Source organism: Electrona antarctica (assembly GCF_951216825.1).
Source record: "Electrona antarctica genome assembly, chromosome: 8".
NCBI lineage: Eukaryota > Metazoa > Chordata > Actinopteri > Myctophiformes > Myctophidae > Electrona > Electrona antarctica.
Genome location: NC_136789.1, coordinates 857,922 through 884,345, shown reverse-complemented (window position 1 = coordinate 884,345; position 26,424 = coordinate 857,922). Strand labels below are relative to the sequence as shown.

The 26,424-nt window shown below is 42.0% G+C and overlaps 1 protein-coding gene across 3 annotated transcripts; it reads right to left on the bottom strand.

Annotated features, from left to right (window-relative positions):
* Positions 1-477: 477 nt before the first annotated feature.
* Positions 478-26,424, bottom strand: LOC306927669 (dixin-like). 3 transcript variants are annotated; one of them, XM_079507479.1, is made up of 21 exons: positions 26,162-26,424; positions 25,154-25,283; positions 18,229-18,354; positions 16,525-16,756; positions 15,014-15,115; positions 11,915-11,997; positions 11,548-11,663; positions 10,538-10,621; positions 9,875-9,928; positions 9,540-9,590; positions 7,969-8,073; positions 7,724-7,777; positions 6,271-6,342; positions 5,833-5,904; positions 5,487-5,540; positions 5,199-5,345; positions 4,600-4,666; positions 4,378-4,474; positions 4,170-4,278; positions 3,888-3,967; positions 478-3,723 (listed from the first exon to the last, which is right to left on the bottom strand). In XM_079507479.1, the coding sequence occupies exons 1-21, from the start codon at positions 26,222-26,224 to the stop codon at positions 3,714-3,716; spliced, it is 1,908 nt and encodes a 635-aa protein (XP_079363605.1). In that variant the 5' UTR covers positions 26,225-26,424; the 3' UTR covers positions 478-3,713. The 3 variants fall into 3 exon arrangements, with proteins under 3 accessions (XP_079363605.1, XP_079363606.1, XP_079363607.1); XM_079507480.1 differs by having other exon boundaries at positions 11,548-11,654; XM_079507481.1 differs by having other exon boundaries at positions 15,014-15,088.

Below are 26,424 nucleotides of genomic sequence, written 5' to 3'. Positions count from 1 at the left end.
CAACCCACACACACACGTAAGAAAGGCTATAGACGTGCGTTTTAAATCTTCACTCGAGAATAAGCACCTACTGTCCTACTGCCAAGAAAAACACATCCAATCCGTCCCCTAGCCTGTCCCATACGACCGAGCCTCGTTGATCCAGCATTGTTGACCCTGCAATAACTGTTGTTTCGGTTCGGTAACGGTTGTATTCTTTTTTTATTTGTTCTTTCTTTTTTTTTTAATAATGCCTGATCATGTGAATTAATGTGTTGTTGTTGCTATTGTCTTTCTTGAGGTGATAATGGGTGGCTGCGAGCCATGGTTTCGAGGCAATTCACACATTATGTGACACTGACTTCAGTCTTTGTCAAAAATGGGCAGGGGTGAGGTGGGTTCGGGGACTTGCATCTCATAAGTGGGCTACACAATTTTGGTAGTTAAAAGTAAAAGTGGCACAGTAGTGGGTAGAAAACAGAAGACAATATTTGAATTTAAAACAAAATGTTTTATTTTACAATATATCAAAGGCTTTCCATTACCAACATTCAATGAATACCATGTAAACACTGTTAGGCAATAACGTGTATATACAGTACAATAACTATATATACAGTACATTTATGTACAAATTGCGGTCAACAAAGACTACAGCATATAGAAATATCCAAAATGTAAAATCGTAAAGCAATTATGGCATCTGTGTATGCTAATCTCTAGCCTCTTATGTTTATTTATGCAAGACAGTGTAAAGGCAAATATTTGAACCCCAAATTGTTCTGTACTGGAATAGATCATCTGGTATCAAACTTCAGTCCTGTGTGCCTCAAACAAAAGCAGGGTCTGGCAGTAGCAGTGCTAGACTCCACCACTATTCCCCAAAATAGTGGTGGAACATACAACCAATTTAAAGAATATTATGATTAAAAAATTAAAAAATAAACATCTAGACTTTGCATAAAATATAGAATTTTGGTTTTAATATAGTGCCAATGGAGAAAGATAATTACAATTTGTTGATCGGATGATGGACTTTTGTTTTTTTAAATGTAGGAATCCTTTAAAAATGAGGCCCCCTACAGCTTGTTTAAATGGAGAACTGATATTATATCCACAGTAATACATCCTATTCACATTAAACATGTGCAGATGCACTCTTGCTTCACAAGATGCTGGTTGATTGCACTAAATAAGACATTTTCTCTAAATAATAATAATCGAAAAGGCAACAGTCCACGTCTTAAATACTGTATATCTACAAGAACAGTAGAACTTCAGTCTATAACATCCAACAATAGCACCTCAGTCAGTGTGAAAGACTTGTGTTAGTTTAGTGAGTGTGTGCATGTATTAGAGCTTAAAATGTCAAATTTACACTTTGTCCTATGACCATATAGTGGCTCACTAAAAATAACCAGTGAGAAACGTAGTCGTACAACAAAGCACACCGTTTGGTTTCGGGGTATTTCACAGCCGCTCACATTGAACCCGATTCTTATTTTGTTTACCTGTGCCAACAGTGCCATTGAATGAAATACAAACAGGCCAGCACAGGTCAATTTCCAGTGATATGTAATACTTTTACTAGGTTAGCCTGAAAGAACCCTATGCTTTTCTGGGCATTGAGGGGCAGAACAAACTAGCGCTGGAAACCTATGAGCCCGCCTCCCCCGCAGAACACAGCAGAGAACACTGACGCCCCTCTGCACTGTTATTGGTTTAGCGAAATACAAGGTTCACTCCCACTACTTTGCCACTTTTCCTGTTGGTCTCGCCCAGACTTTTTTTTCTTCTTTCTTTGAAAAGAAAAACCTGCGGTTTCTGAGGCTATTACATTACTAGATCAACTTCTGTCTACAAACTATAGCCTTGTTTTTCAAATTAAGCCATTAACTATTTGCTATAGTTTGGACACACCTCTGAAATACAGCCAGCATGTGGCTTTTAGCACACACATCTAATCAGCATAACCCTTTTTCTTTTTGCAGCCATATGGGCTTAAACAAAATGTAATACGTGAGGAAAAAAAGCCAGATGGAATTTGTCAAGTAAACACTGACAGCGAAAGGATGGACAAAGGTGGTGGAACATATAAGAGGTTTAAAGAAAGAGGTGAAAGGACACGTGCAGGTCTGCATAAAATAGCCTTATCATGTTTTTATGTTTTGTTTTGTTCGGCCCCACAGGCGTTTTAACTCCCTGGCCAGTAGAGGTACACCCTACTCTTTACAGACTCCATCTCATCTGATACGGCTTTGTATTTTATTTTTATACTGATCCTCTTCAATCAATACTGAAGCAACAACACTACACTTTAATTCCTAGGACGTCTGGAGACGTCTTGGGCACAAATTGTGTTAAAATATGCTGTAGACTGTGCATAATGGACAGCAAATTATTGTTTAATATCCAGCTGGATTCAGTGACTGCTTTTGTAAAATGTATTTGCTGTATCAGAACATTGACGTCAATGACTTTGTCAGTAGGCCTAGCCCCGAGCCACAGGGCTACTGAAAAGTTAGGGAGATTCTTTGTGCCCTGAGCAGACAGGTGCTGATATAAACAACTCTAAATGGCCACGCCCCTTACTTTTGACAACCGTTTCAATAAATATCTAATCATAGGCTACGACAAGTAATACCTTTGATATAACCTTATGGCAACCAGCCAACCACTCTGATTATTCACAACCATAGGGTGGGAAATATTTAGAATCTAAATAATTCCCCTATGGCTGGGAATAAAATACATTTTAGATAACATGCCGTATGTCACGCAACTAGGTTGACAGGAATAACAAGGTCCTCCTCAATTGCCATCTTAGGAGGAAATAAATAAATAATAATAATAATAATAATAATGTTATTTGATATTACCTGACTTCATATCCATATCTCCCCAAAAGCACAAGTCACCCCAATACGATCATACACCTTAAAGTGATTTTCTGTAATATGTAACAGTTCATGAAACACAATTGGTTTTGTAGGCAATCAATCTGCGGCCTGTGTGGAAATGTTTGTCACTGACTACTAGAGTCCTGACATGAGGGAACGAGGACAACAACCAACTCCTGTCTACCTAATACCGAGACCACACATTTTGCATTGACAACAAATTTAGGGTTGGAGCACAAACTATTTCTCCACTACAGTTGCTCTGTTCGCAAAAACCCTGTCAGAACATCTTGTATCTTGTATTTTAGTGGAGGAGGGAGGACGTGGCTGTGAATGGCAATTATCTGTGATGAAAACACAAGACAGGCAAAAGACAGTGTAACCAGAGAGAGAGAAAGAGACGTGTGTGTGTGTGTGTGTGTGTGTGTGTGTGTGTGTGTGTGTGTGTGTGTGTGTGTGTGTGTGTGTGTGCGCGCACGCACACATGCGTGTGTGTGTGTAGAGACATACACACAAAGGAAGAGTCTAAAGGCAGCTCCAGACAGCACAGACGGTCGGCTGTCGGCCAGTTTGAAATTACATTCATAAACAAACATCTAGAAAGTGTTTGGGTGGTAAGGCACTGGGCTTACAGTGTCTCCATATCCGCACACAGCAAGGTGGAGTGGGGCTAACTGCGGTTTACTACTCGCTGATGAACTCTGTCGACTCCCAGGTTCTCTTGTCCACTCATCCGTGTTGCTCTTTCTGAGTTGTCAGCCCTTTTTGAGTCTCTGGCCCCAGTGAAACCAGCAGCCAGCAACAGTTTGGATGCCATTGTGTCCCAGCTTCAACCTATACTGGTCTGAGGGCGATGGTTGATTGATGATTGTGTGATAAAATGCAGAAAGAAGAAAGTCATTGACAAATGTGGCTGCTATTCGTTTATAGTATAATAAATGACTGCAGAGACTCATTGTATGTAAATGTACTGTATGGGCGAAATGACTAGGCTACATTCTTTTTCACCTTTCCTCTCCATGGTCTTCCTCTACCCAGGCAACAATCTTCCCTTCCCAGCCAGGAACAATGGCCCCGTCCAAGAAAACCTGCTCAAAGGCACAGTGTTAAACTCTGCAACAGTAGAACAATTCTACCAGATTATTGTACATCGTTTTCTTTAGGTTCTGCTTCACCCTGTTTCCAATAATGACTGCCTATTTGCAGAATATTCCTCACGTATTATGAATCAATCAGACAGACAGACATAATTAAACTTGATGCGGTGCCATGGCCTCCTCTTAGTCTTACCTCTTCTTTCACAGTGCCAAACTCTGGGTCCAGGGCTTTGAAGTGGTACCTGTAGTTCCCCTGTCGATCAACAGCTGCCTTCACATCCTTCAGAGTCACCTCACCCAGCCTGAATGACACATAACGTGACGTTACCAATACAACATAAGAGCAATTTACAACAATCCTATGCACCCACACGTCCTATAGCACCTGGACACATACCGACCTCTTGGAAATGTTGATCATGGAGGGCGTTGGTGACTGTCCCGTGAAATACAGTATTTTAGTGGAGGAGGGAGGACTTGGCTGTGAATGGCAGTTCTCTGTGATGAAAACATAAGACAGGCAAAAGACAATGAAACCACAGAGAGTCTGTGCATGCATGCGTGCGTGCGTGCGTGCGTGTGTGCGTGCGTGTAGAGACATACACACGAAGGAAGAGTCTTACTTGTGCAAGGCCAGTCATCAGGGTCTGTGTGAGCAGCTTTACGGCGTGGGGATTTCCCCCTTCCCCCCTGAAGCAAAAGGACGGACACAAAATCAACACACGGTTTGTCTGCTCTTTATATGGTTTACAATGGCCTTAACCTATGACTAGAATATTGCAATAATACTGTTACTTTTACTAGCAGTGTTATTAGGATACGTGTTGCAATTTGGTTAAATTACAGCATTTAATAATCATTCGTATCCGTGTGTGTGTGTCTGTGTGTGTCTGTGTGTGACTGTGTCTGTCTGTGTGTGACTGTGTCTGTCTGTCTGTCTGTGTGTGACTGTGTCTGTCTGTCTGTCTGTGTGTGACTGTGTCTGTCTGTCTGTCTGTCTGTGTGTGACTGTGTCTGTCTGTCTGTGTGTGACTGTGTCTGTCTGTCTGTGTGTGACTGTGTCTGTCTGTCTGTGTGTGACTGTGTCTGTCTGTCTGTGTGTGACTGTGTCTGTCTGTGCGTGTGTGACTGTGTCTGTCTGTCTGTGTGTGACTGTGTCTGTCTGTCTGTCTGTGCGTGCGTGCGTGCGTGCGTGCGTGCGTGCGTGCGTGCGCTCTTGTACCCGTTGTGGATGTACAACATGCAGTCGGTCTATGAGCGATGCGATGCCTTGCTCAAGGGTATCCAGAGTGTGTTGCTGAGGGTCGTGTTCTCTGAAGTTGTTCCTTAGACTCCTCAGAGCGTCTTTGACCAACTGCAGCTCCTCTGCCTGTTGGTCAGAAAACAGTGTACAGTCATAGAAGATAATATATAATGGGATAAAATCAGTCTGCTTGCTGAAAGCCCTATAACAGCTGCCATAGCAGGACAGTGTGCACAGACTTTAGATAAGATACCGTGGCCGACTTACCCCTGACCCAGACGGAGCAGGAGGATATCCATTGTTATCAGCACTGGTAGAAATCTGCGAATACACAGCGAACATGTCAAAGGGATTATACAGTCAGTTCAACACACACACACACACACACACACACACACACACACACACACACACACACACACACACACACACACACACACACACACACACACACACACACACACACACACACACACACACACACACACACACACACACACACACACACACACACACACACACACACACACACACACACACACACACACACCCATAACTGGTAACAGAAATCACTTATTTCATCTTTAATTCAAAACAGAAGAATGATAAAGACCTGATGTAGATCACGTCCCATCAGTTCCTTCAGCATCAGGGTTTTCTGATCCAAGTCTCTCTGTAATTCATTCTGCCGAAGAGACAGATAACCATCCATAAACACAAATGAATTACACATAAGTACATGACCTCACCTTGGATTGATATGATCCTGTGCTCGATGCATGACATGTAAAGAAGTACATTTCACGACTGTATAAACTCAGAGAATGTATAGAAGAGATGTGCAGCGACTGAGCGATAACTGTATCCTTCCAAATTGGAAACTTTGTATTACCTTTACCACAGTGCTGCTTGAATTCCCTTCAGGGCACCACTAAAGTGAAATCTATCTAATTTACTCTATTCAGCACAAAGATATTATTTACTGAAGAATGAGAATTAGTTGCAGAATTGTCGATTTGCACGTTGGAAAAGATTCAGTAATGTTACATACCTTCTGCTGTTGGCTTTCTTCTAGTTTGTGTTTGTGTTGCTGTACCAGCCTTTCCTTCTGTGCCACCTCCTTCTGCAACTCAACCAAGCAGGGACAGCAGCCATTTAGCACAAGTCAGTATGAAATATAAGTAAAACACTGGAGCACTCATTTAAGCCTGTAGGGTAGTCGATTTAAAGTGCCCAGGTAAGACGTTTTGCTTAAATACAGTCCTATATAATACCAAGCATTGAGCACCAAAAGCATTGTAATTTAGTTTTCTTTTCTTTTCAAAATCTTTTTATTTTCGTTTTATAACAGTATGGGTGTCAAGTCACAGGTTCATAGAAAAAATAAAAATAAAATCAGATTTTAGTATCAGTGACTGAGGTAAACAAACATACTGTATGAATCACAGAGATCGTGAGCAGACATAATGAAAAGACTGTTATTGTGCAAAACATGCCCCTTCAAGACAAAATAAAAACATTTTCTCCCCTTCAAGTCCCAATTTAGTAAAGCCAATTCCCAATTCCCCAGCCTCTCTACAAGTACTCCATCTCTGCTAACCCCCACAATCAGTCATTGGGAGGGTGAAGAAAGCCTCGGGTCTCCTCCGATACCCGGCCATCAAGCCAACATCTTCTTTCCACCCGACAGTGAAAGGTCTCACTAGGGGGGCGTAACGCATGTGGAGGTACACGCTATCCCCCCCACCTCCTCCCTCCCCTGAACAGGCGCCCTGACTAATTTAGTTTTCTATTAAGACAACAAACAGTAAGGAAAGAAAAATAGGCTGACACAAGAGAAGATGTTTCACATCAAATGAATTTAGGCCAATCGAGTCAGGTTAAACGAGCCACATATACCATGAATGGCTGAACTAGGATCAGATCCTGTAGGAAGATGGAGGTCCTCAACCAGTACAATAACTATTAAACCTAAATTCACACAGCGGTCATTTTGCGGTCAGTAAGAGTACTCTAGATCAGGGGTTCTCAACGTTTTTGGCCGGGGACCCCCGAAAATGCTTTGGCAACGTCTCGGGACCCCCGCCCCGCCCCCTCCCGACCCCCAATATAAATTGACTGCTACAATAACCTTAAACCATTTTGGGCGGGAACCCCTTTTGGTGTTTTAAGCATTGTTATAATTTAGCTATTTAAAAATAGCAGATCTACAAGCTTGTAGGTCTGCTATTTTTGAAAAATCGTGAAAAAAAAATAAAAAAAATATATATATAATTTTTTTTTCTTTTTTTTTAATAATTTGGGGACCCCCTAAAATAATTTGGCGACCCCCCGAGGGGTCGCGACCCACGGGTTGAGAACCCCTGCTCTAGATTTCCTACTCTGACTGTGATGTAAAAGCAAAATGGCTGCTGTCGTGCTGTGTGTGTATAATATGGTCACGAACAGACAAGACATCATAAGTCAATAACACTTTCCGACGCTTGATTTACAGGGTGACACACCTTGCATTCACTCCACAGCCTGTTACACTCCTCCAGTTTCCACAGCAGCTCTGCCTGCAAGAACATATATACCATCAGTTCATTGAAGACTGTACATTGTCCATTTGAAACATGTGTCAAACTAAACATGATGTATAGTCCGTGTGTGTGTGTGTGTGTGTGTGTGTGTGTGTGTGTGTGTGTGTGTGTGTGTGTGTGTGTGTGGACCATGTTTTACTGTCTGTGTTTTTGTTTGAATGCTGTACATTCTGGTTGTTGAGCTCGTCTTTGGCCATGCCGGCTCGAAGCAGCTCCTGCTTCAGCTGCAGGATGGACGTCTCCTGGACGCACAGTCTCTGGTGCTGAGCCTCCTGCACAGACACACACAAACAAACACAAAGTTTTTTTTTTTTTGAAGACTACAGTGAATAACAAACTCTCCAAACTGGTGACAATGTTTGACCTATGAAGGGAGCTTCAAAGCTAACTTCAATAGCAACACAAATGTAGTACTAGTACCACTACCTTTTTTCTTTTATTTTCTTTAATGCATTTTGTCTTTTTCTTTTGCCTTGTTTCTACTGTATACTACAGTACTTTTTCCTTTATCTGGGGTATTAAGGTCCTCTGGTATGTTACACAGGTAAACCTTTGTAAATTCAAATTAAATCTCGAAACCCATTATTGTGTTAATGTCTGATACTATTTCTAGCCAGAATTGTCGTATTATTGGGCAATCCCAGAATACGTGGAAGTGGTCAGCCATTGCATTATTACATTTTCTCCAACAGTTCCCTGCTTCCGGTGTCCCACTCTGTAGGCTTTTTATTTTCGGTGTAATGAAGAACCTAATCATGTTTTTCCATGAGAATTCTCTCCATAGGCCAGAACTAGTGGTTGTGGATATCATATCTTTTTCCTTTTCTTATACTTAAATGTAACCTGTAACATTAACTGCTGTGCCGCCTCTGGGCGACTGATTTCCTCCTGCGGAATAATAAAGGTATCTATCTATCTAAGTAGTAGTAAGCCTTGTGGAGCCATGTGGCAGGAGTCTATCTCCTGTTTCTGTAGCGTAGGTTGCTTGATGTACAAGTACACCCCTCAGCCATGATGTACAAGTACACCCCTTGGACACAAAGTTAGCATGTCACAGGGACTTAACCCCAATCCAACCCTTGATGCTGAGTGCCAAGCAGGGAGGCATAGGGTCCCATTGTCTTAGTCCGGCCGGGGAATCAAACCCCAACCTCCCAATATCAGGGCGGACACTCTAATAACAAGGCCACTGAGCTGGTGTGAAAAATATAAAATAAAAAAAACATTTCTTTTTTAAACGTGCGTGAAGTAAAACTACTAGCTCTAATCTGCAATTATAGACAAGAATTGCAATTGCATTGTACTAACAGAGGTTTATTGTGATGATTGTCTTGTGTACATTTATTGTAGTTGTTAACTATTCTTTTTATTTCCTTCTTTATTTTTTTCCCCGTTAATGTAATGAAATGTAATGAAAAGTGAAGAAATTTGTACATTTAGGTTAACTTTCGCTTCCATTTCTAACGGAGTGTGTACAAATGTAACCAAATAGACTTCAAGGGTTCATTTGGTTACATTTGTACACTCTCATAGTTAAATGAAAACTTATTTTACTCTCTGTGTGTGTGTGTGTGTGTGTGTGTGTGTGTGTGTGTGTGTGTGTGTGTGTGTGTGTGTGTGTGTGTGTGTGTGTGTGTGTGTGTGTGTGTGTGTGTGTGTGTGCGCGCGCGCGTGTGTGTGTGCGTGCAGCATGCGTGCATGCATGCGTGGTGTGCGTGTGTGGGAGAGAGACACCTACCTTTACACCCTGCATGTTTCTCAGCTCCTGCTTACAGCGTAGCAGTTCCCGCTAGCAGACAATGCACCACAAGTTAAATATTTATCACACTGTGTTCTTAAGGCTAACAAACATGTACAGAAATGAGAAATTATCTGTAGCTTCTTCCACTATAACTGAACACAATATTAAAGAATACAGACATTTAATTGTTAATATGAGCTTAAAACTATATATTTGAGTTGGTACACGACGCCAAGATGTCCCCATAATAAATAATGAACACTGACAGCATATGGCAGCAACAATTGGAAAAGAAAAGAAATACAAAACCACTTGAAAAACAAACGTCTTACCTTAAATTCCTGAGCTTCCTCCATACTCTGATCCAAACGACTGCGAGTTATCACCTGCAAAGAAAGAGAGAGGAACGAGAAAGAGAGAGAGTGGAATAAAAGGCTTGTGTGTGTGTTTGTGAGAACCACACTGGATTGACGGAATATAAGAAGGAAAACAGATACCTGTGTACCATTGTGTGTGTGTGTGTGTGTGTGTGTGTGTGTGTGTGTGTGTGTGTGTGTGTGTGTGTGTGTGTGCGTGCTTGCGTGCGTGCGTGCGTTGATGGTGCGCCAGCACACACACAAAGAAACTTGATCTGTGCCATACAAAAGAGCTAGCGAAACAGAATGAGAGAGAGAGAGAGAGAGAGAGAGAGAGAGAGAGAGAGAGAGAGAGAGAGAGAGAGAACAGAACAGAACAGAACTTAAGACCCCAAGCAGATGAGGTAGAGAGTGATAGAGAGAGGGAGAGAAAGAGAGACAGAGCATACAGAGAGAGAGAGAGAGAGTGATAGAGAGAGGGAGAGAAAGAGAGACAGAGCATACAGAGAGAGAGAGAGAGAGAGAGAGAGAGGGAGAGAAAGAGAAACAGAGCATACAGAGAGAGAGAGAAATAATCCAACAACAGTAAGAAGAGAGAAACAACGTGGAAATCTAAGACACCGAAAAATATATCACTACCAGTTGTTGCTGAGAATCGTCTCCTTCCAAACTCACAGACACCTCCTGCTCGTCCTCAGGCAACGAACCGTTCAGCAGCAAAGCCTTGGGAACGCACACACACACACACACACACACACACACACACACACACACACACACACACACACACACACACACACACACACACACACACACACACACACACACACACACACACACACACACAACACACAACACACACACACACACACACACACACACACACACACACGAAACCAACACGTTTAACGCTAGCTTGCTCTTTGGAGGGACGCATCTAGTGTTCAGATAACTCCATTCTGTGTGTGACCTTTCAAAACAGTAGCTTATCTGATGTGTGTCTGTGTGTCTGTGTGTAATTATAACTTTTTACAGGTCAGAAAGTAGAGCCCCACCCTAGTGCTCACAAGAGGAATAACAATAATAACATTTTGTGGACAGACCAACCAACTGTGTCTCACTTCCCAAAAGGCATATTGTGACAAACGCCACCATGTGCCTTGAAGGGGGGAACTTTTCATTTACCGTAGTCCAGTTCTCAGTGTTTATGACTGTCCGACGAAAAAACGGTTAAAATCGTCAGAGGTGAGCAGGCTTAGGTGAGCGAGTCGCCATGCCGAGCGAGAAAAATGCTGCCAATACTAACTCAAATCATTTATCGCGTGATAATATAAAATTAATTAATTAATTAATTAAATTGTGCCTGCACTTACTACCATTTACTTTATTCCTAATTATTTTATTACGCATTTGTATCGGATTGGTATTCGAACGATACACAAGTTATCAGAATTGGTATGGAGAAGTTAAAAGGTACTGGAAGCATCAGAACTAATACAAATATAATGATGTCTCAGAGATGTATCAAATGGGGGTCCGTGGCCTAATTCATATGAAACTGGCGGTCCTAAGATAATTACTGGTGTAAACAGTCTGTCTGTACCTGTAAAGCATCCATCCATGTACAATAAACGACAATCTGTTTGTACCTGTAAAGCAGACACCATTTTGCGAGTCTCCAGCATCTCTCTCTCCAAACTTTCACTGACAGAGTCTTCCCACACAGTCTTCACTACGATATGAGTAGCTGACTCAGCTGACTCAGCTGACACACACACACACACACACACACACACACACACACACACACACACACACACACACACACACACACACACACACACACACACACACACACACACACACACACACACACACACACACACACACACACACACACACACACACACACACACACACACACACACACACACACACACACAGAGAGAGTATTAGGTGTGTTCAACAATGAAACTGCAATCTTTGAATGAATTGATTGAATTGATCGGAACTCACTGCTCCTGTCGTCCTGCTGTGTGTCCTCTGAATGACTGCTAGGGGGCACTCTGGGAGAGTCTAGAGGGCTGATGGAACTGAGACTTAGAGAGGGAAAAGAATATGCCATTTAATTACCTTAAGATGTACAGACACCAGTTCTAAACTCTATCCAAATAGAAAAAAGTAATAAAAAGTGCAGATGCAAAGATAACAAAGACAGATTTAGACATTCTAACATTGTCAAAAATAGCTGATCTACTGTATATCTACTGTAAGCTCACAACGCGTCACAATGTGATATTGTAGATCTGTTATATTCAATCTGCAACACCATCATACAATGGAATATAAATTAAGTATAAGTTAGTGCCATACATATTTGAGTGACTAAGGACTACTATTTGAAGACTGTTTATTGACATGTTTGATGTAATGTTTTGTCTATGTGTTGTGCCCAAGGACCCCCTCTAAAACGAGATGATGTATCTCAAGGGGCTTAACCTTTAAATAAAATTTCAATATATAAAACTTTACAACTGATTTGATTCCCTTGACTGAATTCTCCAACATCCCTAACCACTGCTACATCCCTTAACCCTTGCACTAAACCTTTCCAAACCCTGAATCTACAGTGTCCCCAGATGTTGTCAAAAGAAACAGCTACGTGTAAACTAAGTACCAGCATGCGCGCGCACGCACGCACGCACGCACGCACGCACGCACGCACACACGCGCACGCGCACACACACACACACACACACACACACAAACACACACACACACACACACACACACACACACACACACACCTTACCATTTCATTTGAATCCCACCCATCGTGGCTTAAAGTCGACCCAAATTGTATGTATGTTATCCGGACAGTCAAATCGTAAGCCTGCATGTGTATCTATCTTGAGTCAGAATCTGAGCAAACTTATGACTCATGACTCACGCCCCACCCCTCTAGCTACAGTTATCTCCATGACAACCACAGCAGCTCAAGCCCCCCACCCCCAACACCACCACCCCCACATACTGTAGAAGCATCACTTGCTGCGTTTTTTTGGTTTCTTTTTAGGTACAGTAATTTTAGGTACAGTATTGTGTCTCTCCGATGTCTGCAATCAATGTACATACCGTACATCTATTGTGCATCAGTGCATGTTACATGGAAAAGCACACAGATGTTATTTACAGCATGGAGAGGTGCTTACACAGATCTCAGAGATTTGTTGGCACGCGCACACACAGCCACCATGTGATTGGTGAACTAAAAAGACCAATTATTCCTCTCCTCTATCACCCCCGTCTAAGATACTTTTTATAGTGCCCTGAAGTCTGACGATCAAACACTGTCAACTGCCGCAGGCACACGCTTGCGTGCACACACACACGCATGCACGATGCCCACTATTCAAAGGCCTTTGGATAGAAATGAAACAGACTCCATGCAGTCATACTTTCAGTTAAGTCACATTCTCACCTAATACTTCGGTAGACTCGAATGCGAATGGGCGGAGAATTTGGATTCTTGCATATTTAATTTGCTGCGGTTTGCCTTCACACTGGCTGTGTCAGGCGCAGCAAGGAAACGTAGCAGGGAATTTTATCAATGTGTTCAGAAAGCCGATATATACTTCGAGTAATAGTTGAGGGTGAGGGTAACGGTAATGCAGTGTGTCGTCGGGGACTTACTGTGTGTGTGTGTGTGTGTGTGTGTGTGTGTGTGTGTGTGTGTGTGTGTGTGTGTGTGTGTGTGTGTGTGTGTGTGTGTTAGCCACTGTTCTTTTGGGCACATAAACGAGGCACAGCGGAGACGGGAGCGCAAAATGATCCGAAGTTTACAATAGTATAGCTCCCAGAGTCCCATTGATGATCCGATCACAATTATTATGCATATGCCATGTTAACTATACAGTTTATAAATCATGCTGAGCTAAACATGCGTTTTAATTTTGAAGTATTTATATTTAAACAAGATGAAGAAAGTCTCCACTCTCCACTCGGATCCCCACACAGTGACAGCCCTCCATGTTTATGCACGACAGACAGACAGAATATTCTGTACACTGCAGTGTTTTTTATGTGTTTCCTTAAGCAATAGATTAATGTGCTCGTCCTCATATTTCGATGAGGGCTTAATTCGGTCTCCTTATTTGACCACATCACATGATAACGGGACATATTTGCACTGCGTAAGATGAATATCCCTTCTCCGTCTCCAACTGTGTTTAGCTCCTTATCCGCCACATGATAGTTTGCTTCATTTCCTTTATTTGCTACGGATTGCATTCCCACCTGCACCGAATCGAAATCAAGTGCGATTGGATGCGTAGCAAAACCCACGTTTTTGGGCAGAGTAGAATGCGGTTCTTTGCTGCGCATTAGGATTCGAATGAGCCTTCACACCTGCCAAACGAAGCGAACTTTCGGACAATGCGCAGCAGGATTCGTTTTAATCGCAGTAAAGCTTTCTGGTGTGAATGTCACCTTAGAGTGCTGCCCTTTTTTAAACCAGTCCCTTGACTTGAGTGTCTGTGACCAGCTGATGGTCGTTGACGCTTAATTGATGCATCAAGGCAGGCAATTATGTTTCTGCACTGTCAAATAGGTCTATTCTATTCTACATTACATTACATTACAGTCATTTAGCAGACGCTTTTATCCAAAGCGACTTACAATAAGTGTATTCAACATAGGTAGGGAACAAGAACTACTAATCACCAGAAGTCTTTAGTGCATTTTCTGCAAAAACAAGCAACCAAGAGTATACCTAGTGCTAAGGTAAAAGTGCAATATATCAGCTACCTATTTCCTTAAACAGATGAGACAAAATAGCTAAATCAAATGAGCATGAGCTAAAACAATTAAGTGTAAGATAGCATCTTAAATAAATGTGTTGTGAAAAGTTAATACAAATAGTTCCAATGGCATGGAAGGTTGCAAATATGCTTATCGGTGTTGCGAGGATGAGGGGGTACCTGGAAAAAGAATCTTCCCCCCCAAGGGGTACCTGGGCCAAAAATGTTTGGTAACCCCTGTGCTAAGAAACACCCTTTTCAGCTTAAAATAATGAATGAATTGTCCAGTGACACAGTAGAGTGTGTGGAGGGTTACCTGCTTGGCTGAGTGCTGTCCGTCTCCTCTGGAGGGCCTTTCTCATACTGTTGAACCATTGCACGCACACACACACTACCTTCTTCATCAACCCTCCACCCACTGCAGGGAACATACAACACAACACAGATGCTATAGAGTATAGATTCAACGATAAGAGGTCAAAATGTTTCCCTGTTAAGTTGCATTTAAGATGTAAACGATCTGAAATAAAAAACAAGTTTGTGATAGGAACTGTATCTCTCACTAGGAACTCAGCACACCAAGCTTTCTGAAACTGTACGTGACATGTGGCCGTCTGTGACGTGACATCTTTGATGACTCTATGACATGACTCGATCTTACCGCCATTTACTTAAACATTAGAAATAGCACAGATCTCCCCCAGCTGGGTTGCCTACCCATGGCTGTGTCAGACGTGGGGGGTGCAGCCACTATTGTAGGCGACTAAGATCGCAGGCTGGACACATGACATCCCAGATTCACAAGGATGCCACGCTATAATATTTAGGACGACCGTTGAGCCGATTCTACTCTATGGCTCCGAGACATGGACACTTTCAAAGAAACTAGAGAAACGGTTGGATGGCACTTACACCCGCCTTCTAATGAGAGCGCAAAATCTGTCTTGGAAGAGCCACCCATCGACTAATCTAATATACGGTAACCTTCCCCGTGTTTCTTCACTAGTCCGATCCAGAAGAACCGGCCACTGCTACAGAGCTGACAATGAGGTTATATATTCCCTTCTTCTCTGGAGTCCTGCCTCAAAGCAGACCAGAGGTAGAAAACTGTCGTTCCCTGATGTCATTGCTAGGGACACAGGCATCAGTAAGCAGGAACTGGGGATGGAAATGAAGGACCGGGAAGTCTGGCGAGATATTGTGAAATCCACGATCTCGACCGCGGTCGAAAAATGATGATGATGATAATCAGACCCAAATTTGTTACATCTGCATCTGTCCCACTGCTGCTTGTAGAGCACTTTGAACTGCATTTAATGTGCTATACAATTCAACATGGATATGATCATGTTTTTGGCTGGCTGTTGCAGTGTGTATGTTTCCCCAGCAGGGGTCAATGAAGGAAAGATGTATGCCAACCATGTAAAGAAAGAAAAGCAGGTGCTTCCTCTGGATACTCATACTGCCCGTGGTTAAGGGAAGGCCGTGGGTGCTCAGTTATAAATACAACTCATAAACCACCAAAGTGGAAAAAGCGGCACTCCAAAATAAAAGATGCAAGACTGGCTCAGATGCAATTTCTCATATTTTATTGAGAAAGCTTAAGCGTTTCGGCAACAGCCTTCCTCATCCTCAGAGCATAATAAGATTTAAAAAATAAAAAAAAACTTATGCCAACCATATCTGTTCAGTCAGAGGAACAGTAGGAAACAAAAGAGCTAAAAGTGACCATATAACACCATATAATACCATATAATACCATATAATACTTTACCGTTTCATACAGTAAAACTGTAGTTTTGTATGAATGCACGTATGTTTGCATACCTGCGTAGGTGTGTATGGCGCGTGGGTTGTGCGGCGTCATGTCGTGCTGTCACCAATGCAGCAGCTGCACCCTGCACCAACGCAACGGTGGAATGAGGATTGTGAGTGGTCACGCCACTTGATGAGCTCCTCCCACTCCCAGCGGCAGTTCTGTGATTGGCTGATGGTTTAAAGTGAGCGGCCAGTGCCAGGATCATCCTCATCACAGCTTTCAGATTACCATCCACTATGTCTGCAATAGTAACAACATAATGATGATACATTATTTATGATACATACACAGCATTTCTTAAACTGCATTTTTGAGCGGTGCTAACCGCTCCAACATGTGACTCTGTATGTCGGTAGCAACACGGTTACTGTGGTTACCGCCATGTGAGATCGTGTGGGTCTATACCTCATCATCATCATCATGATCAAATGTACCACTCAGAGTCATTTCACTTTTTTTTGGCTTGTGTGTTGGACCAACTCCCTAATCAGGGATCATCACAGTTCATCTGGTCTTGTTTCAGCTCACTGAAGAGGAACATATTTGACAAGGAGACAAAATCACCTCTTCTTCTCATATCATTGTCGGGTACCTTGTACTGTATGTCCAAAACTGTAACTTTTTAGGAAATGGAAAAAATAACCTCCAATGGTTATTATTTAGTCACAAGCTCTTATATTGAATATTAATAAAATGAACTACAAGCTCGCAATGGGTCACATCGTGTCCTTCAAGCGAACTTGAAGGTTGTTTGTTGTACTGTAGTTGTATAACGAAGTAGGGCATTTACATATGAAAATATGTCCCCGCACCTCTAGCTGACTGGATTCATACAGCATTAATGGTGGGCAGGAAAATCATTGTTAAGGAATGGAAGTCTGAGGATTTGCCTCCAGCACATGTATGGTTCACTCAGCTTGGTATTGTGGCTGCTTTGGAGAAGTTATCTTTTAAGATGAATAATCAGTTAGATAAATATGATTCGAAGTCGAACGTGTTCCTCAGTCATGTTGCAGGTCCTTGATGTGATCCATGGTCAGGCAATGCCCTTTTGATTGTTCACTGTCTTAGTATACGATAGGGTTGATGATGCTGCGTGTTTGGTCGTGTAAACTAATTTTATTTGTATTTGTTTATCTTGTCTATCCATGTTTTTGTGCTCATACATAATGTCCATGCATACGCATTCTGTTGTTGTTGCTTGTGTTTGTTTTTTCTGTCTATTTGTAAAAAATCCAAATAAAGTGCTGATCATAAAAAAAATAAAAAAATAAGTTGAAATATGAAGATACAAGGTTTCCTAGAGCAGGTGATGTAATGATATATGCCATACGGTGAACTGAAAACTACTGCCAATGGTTTTTTAGATGGCAAACAACCACCGAGAATGTCACATGGCTCTGCTAGCTTGTGCAAGGCTTGTTGAGTGGCTCATGAGAGCGACTTCATTTCGTGTCTGCCATGGTAAATGAACAGGCTGTTTATTCACTCTAATAATAATCAAGATGTGGGTGCACAATGTGCATGCCTTTTAAAAAGCAGAGGTGAAAGTCTCCTTAATATGGTACGACCTATGCCAGAAACAAATAGAAACCCACGATTCTTAATTGAGACAGTGACTGAAAATGAGAGTGTCTGAGAGACAGAGAGAGGAGACAGATTGAGGAAGAATGAGAGGAAGGAGAGAGATAAAGAGGAAGAAGGCGTTTTACCTCGAGCAGATATGTGTGACATGCGGATGTGTTTGGAGGAGATGAACTGCAGCACTCGTTCCACATTCTCCTTGCTCTCCTCTCTGCTTCTCGGAGTCAAATACACGCCTTCCAACACCTCCCCAGCTGTCAACATGAAGAAAGTTTGTCAATCTACGTGTCCACACACCTTTCACCCCGGGAAAAGCATCATTCCAGATTCGAACCACTTTAACCATATACTTTGGCTATTCAAAAATAGCAGATATACAAGGTTACAGCACGTCACTTCATGCGCCTCTATGAGCTTGTAGATCCGCGGCCAAATACATATAATTTTGGTGGTCCTTGACATGAAAACGTTTGAGCACATAGGTATAGCAACATAGGTTTTTCAGAAAACTATAAAAGTCATTTTTAGAATCGACCTCAGGTCTTAATGGTAAAGTAGCTACTGTTTGGTTGAGGAACCGTTATAAAACAGCTTTCTCTCTTACATTCCAATACAAATACCACAATTGAGGAGCACACTTTTCTAATCACAGTCAAATTCCCTTTTAGTGGTTAGTTGGTTCATCTGGGTTACCCGACTGACTTGGCTGTTGTCTGGGGGTGATTAGCAGAGAGGAGTGTAACACAAGACATCTTAGTGTAGTGGGACAAACAAAACCACAAGACTGTTTTGATCATAAGTTATCGACAAGTTTGTCGACACTGAACAATCCAAGGAGCAAGGACATTGCTAGATCGGAGCCAAGGACCTGTGCTGGCCAGGAAACACAGCCACGAGGAATTCCAATGAAGGGCTTGGAAACCAGCGACACTACAGGAAATAGCATATAGTAACTCACGTTTGCACATACAGTATATGTGACCAGATTTGACTGAGAGCCTGCCATCACGCAAAGTGTTTTAAATCCAAAATGAGTTAATAGCACAGGCAGACTCTTCACATACTAGAGCATGTCTGATATAAGTGTCAGAGCTGAAATTGACATCTAAATATGAAATAAATGCTTAAACATGTAGCTAGGTGTAATGTTAGAGACCACAGAAGTGAACCTTTCAAGCCTGTTTTCTCTATAAGCCATATCTCCTAAACTGGTGGGTCAAATTGAACAACCAATATGTAAATTTGAAGCTATGATTCCCTGCTTTCATATGACATGAAAAAACGAAAATTCAAAAAAATCCAATGGCAGTCCCTCAGTCAAATTTAGTCACATATGCCTGATGAACTAAATTAGCTCTCCCTTTGACAATAGCCAAAACGCCTACACAATGAGAACTGACTGAGCAGATATAATTTGGGTAATTCAGCCATGGCATCTGACATAATAATTTGATTGTGATGGCAATTAAGATAATAATTACTTTGCTTGACATTTTGAGCACAGTTTTTAATCTTAGTCTGGTTTCTATAAAGCTAGCTCCAATGCTTTTAACACGTGTGCATGTATGGAACTTTCTATATTGTAAAATTGTCAATTGTCTGTTGTAATTCGTATCCAGTGATTCTGGGATGTCAATACAACTTGCCACCTTCTCTGTCGCTTCTATATCTTCACTGATATGAGGGTCCCTCAGTGAGTGGACATTACTGACTGATAACACAAATCTATACAACCTCTTGGCACAGCTGAGCAACAGCACCAGGCAAGTGAGCAACAGAGCAACAAGTCTAACTCTAGGCAACAAACAACAGAACTTTGTTTCTCTCAAACATGTGCATGTACTCAACTAAATTATCCACTTAAAAGGACTAATCCATTTCAGTAGTGACATAGATTGGCCAAAATGGCAACAATGATAAAATCTCACATGGACCAAAAGTTATAAAAAAGAAAATTGGGAAATCCCCCCTTTAAATGCTTCAGAGGGAGGATTTAAACACTTTTGGGGGATACTATTTGTGTGCTTAAATAAAGGTCTTACAATGTCTGATTGCATTTCGTCAGTCTGATCCAACTTAATGGATTCTCTGTGCTATGCTATAGAAGGCTGTCTCTTTATCCTACGCTCAGAGGCCTAGTCCTTCTTACGATGGTTCCCTCTTGTCTCCATTCATGGGCACTGTCTCTTCAACATCATGTCTTTCCACTTACAGAAACAGCTTTTACTCGTAGGCTACGAGCTTACGCAGAGTTTCGAGATGGAGGGAGACCCAGATGGCTCTGAAGAGAGGGGGAACGATCAAGTTTCACATCAACCTGACATCTCTCAAGAAGACTGCAAACTAGCACAAGAAATCACAGTCAGACGTTATGTGATAATTGTGATTTATCCTATAGTTTATGTAGGTCAGAAAGACGGTCAGAAAGTCAAAAAGTGTCATTCAGGCCTGGGCCGGCTTAGTGATCCAGGCACCTTGGCTGGTAATCCAGCATGACAGTGTGTCATGGGTTTGAGTCCCGACGAACATTACTGTGTGTCTTCCCCCTGCACACCTCTCTCCCTGTTTCCTGTCTACCTACTATACCTCTATCAATAAAAGGCAAAAAGCCCAAAAAATATCTTTAAAAAAAAAATGACATTCATATAGGACCATGTTGGATTTGATGCTGTGCCGTTTATCAGTTGCTCGTAGTGCAGATTAACAGATCAACAAATTAAAGATCATTCAAAGGTTACTCATCACCTCGCTATTAAGTTCCATTTTTCTGCATATTTCAGGATAGTTGTATATATGTATATCATGTATGTTGTTCTGTAATGCTCCTTATTGTTTTTCATGCCCTTGTATTGCTGTATACGACAACAGTACTTTCCTTACTCTGTACCTGTCATTCTTAACTGCTGTGCTGCCTCCCAGATCAATAAAGGTATCTATCTATCCATCTAAATTTATAACATAAATGTAATGTAATGCAATGAAAGATTTAGCTATTGTACAAGTTGTTACAGAAAAGTATGTCTGTGATTCTGTCACAACCTCCCATGCCCCACATTTAGGTCTCACTCTCAACCCATTGTTTGGAAAGGACTGTCCTAATTTGAATAAAGAATGTCAATGTCACTACAGGCCAAATGAATGTTACAGCAGCTTGAGCAATCTGGGTCTGTAAAACAGCACCCCCTCCCCGAACCATTCTCTCCATTCTTTTGAGGATGGTGCTTTGTATTGACCATAATCACACCATGGGCATTTTGTACTTTTGTCATACTAGGGGGAAGGGTGCATAAACTAGGGCTGAAAATGTCTGGAAATTTCATGAACAATTTCAGAAATATTTCCATGGCTTCCACGGAAATATGTATGGCTTCCATGCTCAGGAATTATGTGGGGGAAAAGTTCTACCTAATGATAGCTCTTTTATTTTTGTGGAAAATACACATAAGGCACTACTAGGGGTACTAGTAGTGGTATCCTGATGAAGGTTTTATGGACAGTTTTCCTCTAGTGCCACCACTAGGATAGTAAGGATATATTTAAGATATTTTAAAATCTGATGGGGTAAATTGCCATTGTTGCTGAGCATACTCGGCAGGTGATGAACACTATTGATTTTGGCGAAATGTCAGAATCTTACTTTTCTTTACTTGTCTACACACCTGTTACTTAGCTATTTTGTATTTATTTTATTGTCCCTAGAGTACATTTATAGTGTTAATTAAATTACATGTATGCATGCACCAGGACTGCAAGATAGAGCATCTGTGGGACATCATGGCTGCAATGAAAACAATAGCATTCTGATTGAGTTAACTATGTTATTTTTCCATAATCAAGTTATCGGTTCCTGCCCTGTCATGTTTGTCAAGTCAAAATTAACTTACAAGTCAAGGGATGAATGATTACAATTGTGGAGAAACTGACTAAGTAACTAAGTCAGTGGTTCTCATAGTGGGGTCCGGGGACCCTCAGGGTTCCTTGACAGGGTTCCAAATGGACCCTTACAGGTCTGTAACTCTGAGAGTGTACAAATGGAACTAGATGGATCGTGTGTAATGCTTAAAATGTATTTCTCTGTACTTTGCTGACTATGTGCTAGTATAACCTAAACCTGACTCCGCCAGATGGAAGAGACGCTTGCTTCACATTTGTTTCACAACGAACGTCCATCTGGGATCTCTGTAGCCCAATCGCTGAAGAAAGCCATCCCTTTTTTCAAGCTACTTGGCAGGTGATTGGATGGGACTGTCTGTCTATCACCGTCTGGGCGTCAGGGCGTGCAAACTCCAACCAATCATATTGACGTGTCTACATGACGTATAGTAGCTGTGGCAGCAGGAAAGCAAACACTAATATAATATGATTTTCCAATTTTAAGGGGCTAGGAAATACAATTGTAACAGGCGCTTCTCGATGCCGCCACACCCGGTCTCGACAAGATCCCGCCTGTAGCTGCCGTTGATTGGTTCAACCCGGGCACGGGACGGTTTCAACGCCAATCCCTGCACAATCCCAAATGGAAGCTGTATTGTGAACTCAATACTGCCCCAATCTGCCGGAGTCAGGTTAAGTATAACTAATGTACTAGGAAAGGAACATGGTTCTGCTGGTTTAATGTTAAGACAACTCAGCAGTGATTGTTTAGAAGATGTAGTAGACAGTAGATTACATTATCATACACCTATCACATATTCTAAACTAGAAAAAGTGCCCTTCCGGGCACAGGTCTCCACCAGGAGGATAGGAGTGTGCAAAAATCAACCTGTTGGTGGCGCTATAACAGGCCAATGTGAAAAGGGTGGGATATATTCCTCAGCCTAGTAAGAAAAAGTGTGAAAGATTTCACGTAAATTGCATGCTGCGTTCATGATTTGAGGCTATTGTTCAAAACGGGGCAATCTTGCAAACTGTGAAAGCCAATTATAGCCAATTAAGATGGAATATGAAATATCGGACAGATCCGACTTGAGCACATGACCATAGAGATACTGTGTAACGATTTGTGAGATTTTTGGACAGAATCTGGAGGAGTAATATCAAAAAATGTGTTTTACAAAAGTCGTCCTCCTGGTGGCGCTATAAAAGGCAGATGCGGAAAATGCAGGTCAAAGGTTTGTCCTTGGCCTCTAGGGAGTGTGCATGCAACGTTTCACGCAGATCGGTGCAGTTGTAGGTAAAAAATGTGAAAAGCTGCCTCATGGTGGCGCTATAACTGGCCGTTCTGGAAAATGTGGGGCAGAGGTTCATCGTTGGCATCCAGGGAGTGTGTGTGCAAAGTTTGGCATCGGCCGGGTTAACGGTGCCGGAGATTAGCAGTACACAGACGGACGGAAGGAAGGACGGACGGACACACACACGGACGGAGTGCAAAACATACTCTCTCCCCATGCCTTCGGCCTGGTGGAGACAATTATTCTTTGTTTTGTATTTCCTTATGACAAAATACAAACATAATTGCCCTTTGTCAACTCAGTCTGACAAATTTGAATTGAATCTGACTGAAATCATCCAAGCAACGGGCTGGAACTATACGTCAACAAAGCAGGTATGAATTGCTTTCAATTTGACTGGTAAAGAAAGAAAATTATATCATTGCAAACAGACCCTGCATTACTTCATTTGGCTGCAAATACATTGTCAGTTTTTACCCTGGCTCTGGAGTGATTGTGAAAAACTAAACCATTGCTCTGAAACCACCAAACATCCTGTGTTGTAAGCTTTGTGAAATGGTGTAGCGTGCGTGCAATGACTGTGTCTGCACGCCAGTTTGTCTTTGCCTGTGCATGTATGTATGTATGTATGTATGTATGTATGTATGTATGTATGTATGTATGTATGTATGTATGTATGTATGTATGTATGTATGTATGTATGTATGTATGTATGTATGTATGTATTTGGTTAAAATGGGTAAGGTTTTAAAAAAGGCAAAAGCATGCTCTGTTGCACTGGCCTAAAAGTGGGTCCTCTAAAACTGCTTCAACTTCTGAGAATGTGTGTTTGGTTCATTAGCCACCAGATGGCATACCTTATAAGTATGTATGTATGTCTGTATGTCTGTATGTATTTAAAAGGGGGGCTTTTTTGTAAAATCCCAGCCTACAATACCTTAATATATTTAAAATCCATGTATGTATGTATGTATGTATGTATGTATGTATGTGTGTATGTGTGTGTGTGTGTGTGTGTGTGTGTGTGTGTGTGTGTGTGTGTGTGTGTGTGTGTGTGTGTGTGTGTGTGTGTGGTAAAGGTAGCAAGGCAGTTCTCCAACGACCACCACACATGTGTACTACACATTACCAGTAAGACGCCTAAAGGCAAGAAGCGACCTCGTGTGTACGCATCCGTCTCGTTGACTGCTGGGCGAGTGCTGGCACTTTGGCACGGGGTGTCAGATCAACATGGAATGAATTCTATACTGGCCATATAAGGAGCATGTCTTGAGTGTACAGGGTTTGATGAGGTCTGATCAACATATGGAATGTCAGAACAGGTCAGCTCCATATATGGAGATCTAAGGGTGGTAGCGGGGACATTCTCTTGAGTGTACAGGGTTTGATGATGGCCGGGCCTTGAGAACTCTAGTTTTCATCGGCTGCCGGGCGTGGCTGCACTAATAACTTTGGGGCAGGCCCATCTATAGTCTCAATTGACAGGTATCAGTGAAAAGGGAGACATCGAAGAGGAAGGGTGGATGGGGAAGGATCAACATATGGAGTTGCTGGCCAATATTGATGACATCAGGGATCTCCATATATGGGCTTAATTGACCTGTGGTCGCAATAATCCTAAATCCTTTAAGAGGTCCATTTATTTTAGGAAACTGAACACTCCGGAGTATACTGTGTATGTATCAGACCCAGCACCACGGGGGTGCCTGGCATCCTCAATTACAAATTCTGCCCAAGTGTTATGTACATAAATATTGTTTTACTATATAAAAATGATGTGTGATGTCTTGCCATTTCCAACTGCACCCTCAGTCATTCCATCCTGGAGCCGAGCCTGGTGTGTATACATGTGCATTTGTATGTGCGTCTGTGTACTACTAACCCACTATCTCAATGAGTTGTGTGAGCACCACTCCATCCTGAAGATCACGTCTGAGGTCAGAGACAGGTTGCAGTCCTGGCTTCCTCCTCAGCTGAGCGTTTATCCAGGACACATAGGCCGCCAGTTGCTGCTGTAATGATTCAACAACACGCAGACATAGACACACGGCAGTGTGACCATCCGTTTCATTTGACTAAATCATATCCTTAGCCCCTAACCCTAACTTATATATCCCTTCTACCTAACATTAAACACTCAACCTAAAATATCCCCTCTGAGGACCAACAAGTCATCTCCATCCTCACAAGAGTAAGTAAAGCACATACATAAACATACACAGATGACAGATGACAACATATTAATTTGCAAGGGTAGACATTTTCTATGAAAGGGATTAGGGTAGCAATGGGAGGGGGGCTCAGATGAGGTTATTGGTTTGTCATGCAGGTTGGTAAACGGCATGGGGTTTGTTTGGTTAGTCTATTGTTCTGCTACAGCCAAATTAAGACTTCCCATCCGTCCGTTTCACACGGTTCGCTCCACCCTCAACGGCCCAGTGTGGTCACGTGACTGGCCATTGTCAGGGTTAATTAAAATACAAATTATACAGAGCCCAAAAAAAAGAAAAAACAAAGGCAGCATAAACACATTGCATTACTTTGGGGATGTATGTATTTTAGAAATTGTAGGCATACTATTTTCTTCTTTGCTTTGTCTTTTGTTTTACTTGTTTGGTGGAAATTACATGTGGGAGTGGGACTCTGACTCAAATATTGTTTGTTGCTGATAACTATCAATCTGTATTCTGTATCTGCCAACTCAAATAAACAAAACGGCAGTGCACGCACGGCTTAAATAAACCCCCAAATGTAAGCTATACATTACTTTAAAAAACACTTTAAGCTTTCTAAATGGCTCAACAAGCCAATAACATACCGTGTATACATACGTGAGGTGATATTGTGTATTATTTGCTGTACTGTAATAACGTGAATAGGTTATCGCTACCTCGTTAAAGCCGCTGTGAAGGACATCCTCCAACAAACTCCCTTTAGACAGCGATGCGATCATCCTTTCAGTGGAAACCCCAGCACGTCGCACGAACGCCGAGTCTCTCGTGCATGCAGTTTCATGTGGGCCACCACCGGGACATCGGTCGGTCGGACCTGATCGTCTCTCTAGATTCTCTTGCTCTCTTCTGTGTTTGAACAAAACGTCAACAAACGAACACAATCGAGGGCTTTGAGCCGCGGCGGCCCCGTTACTCTGGC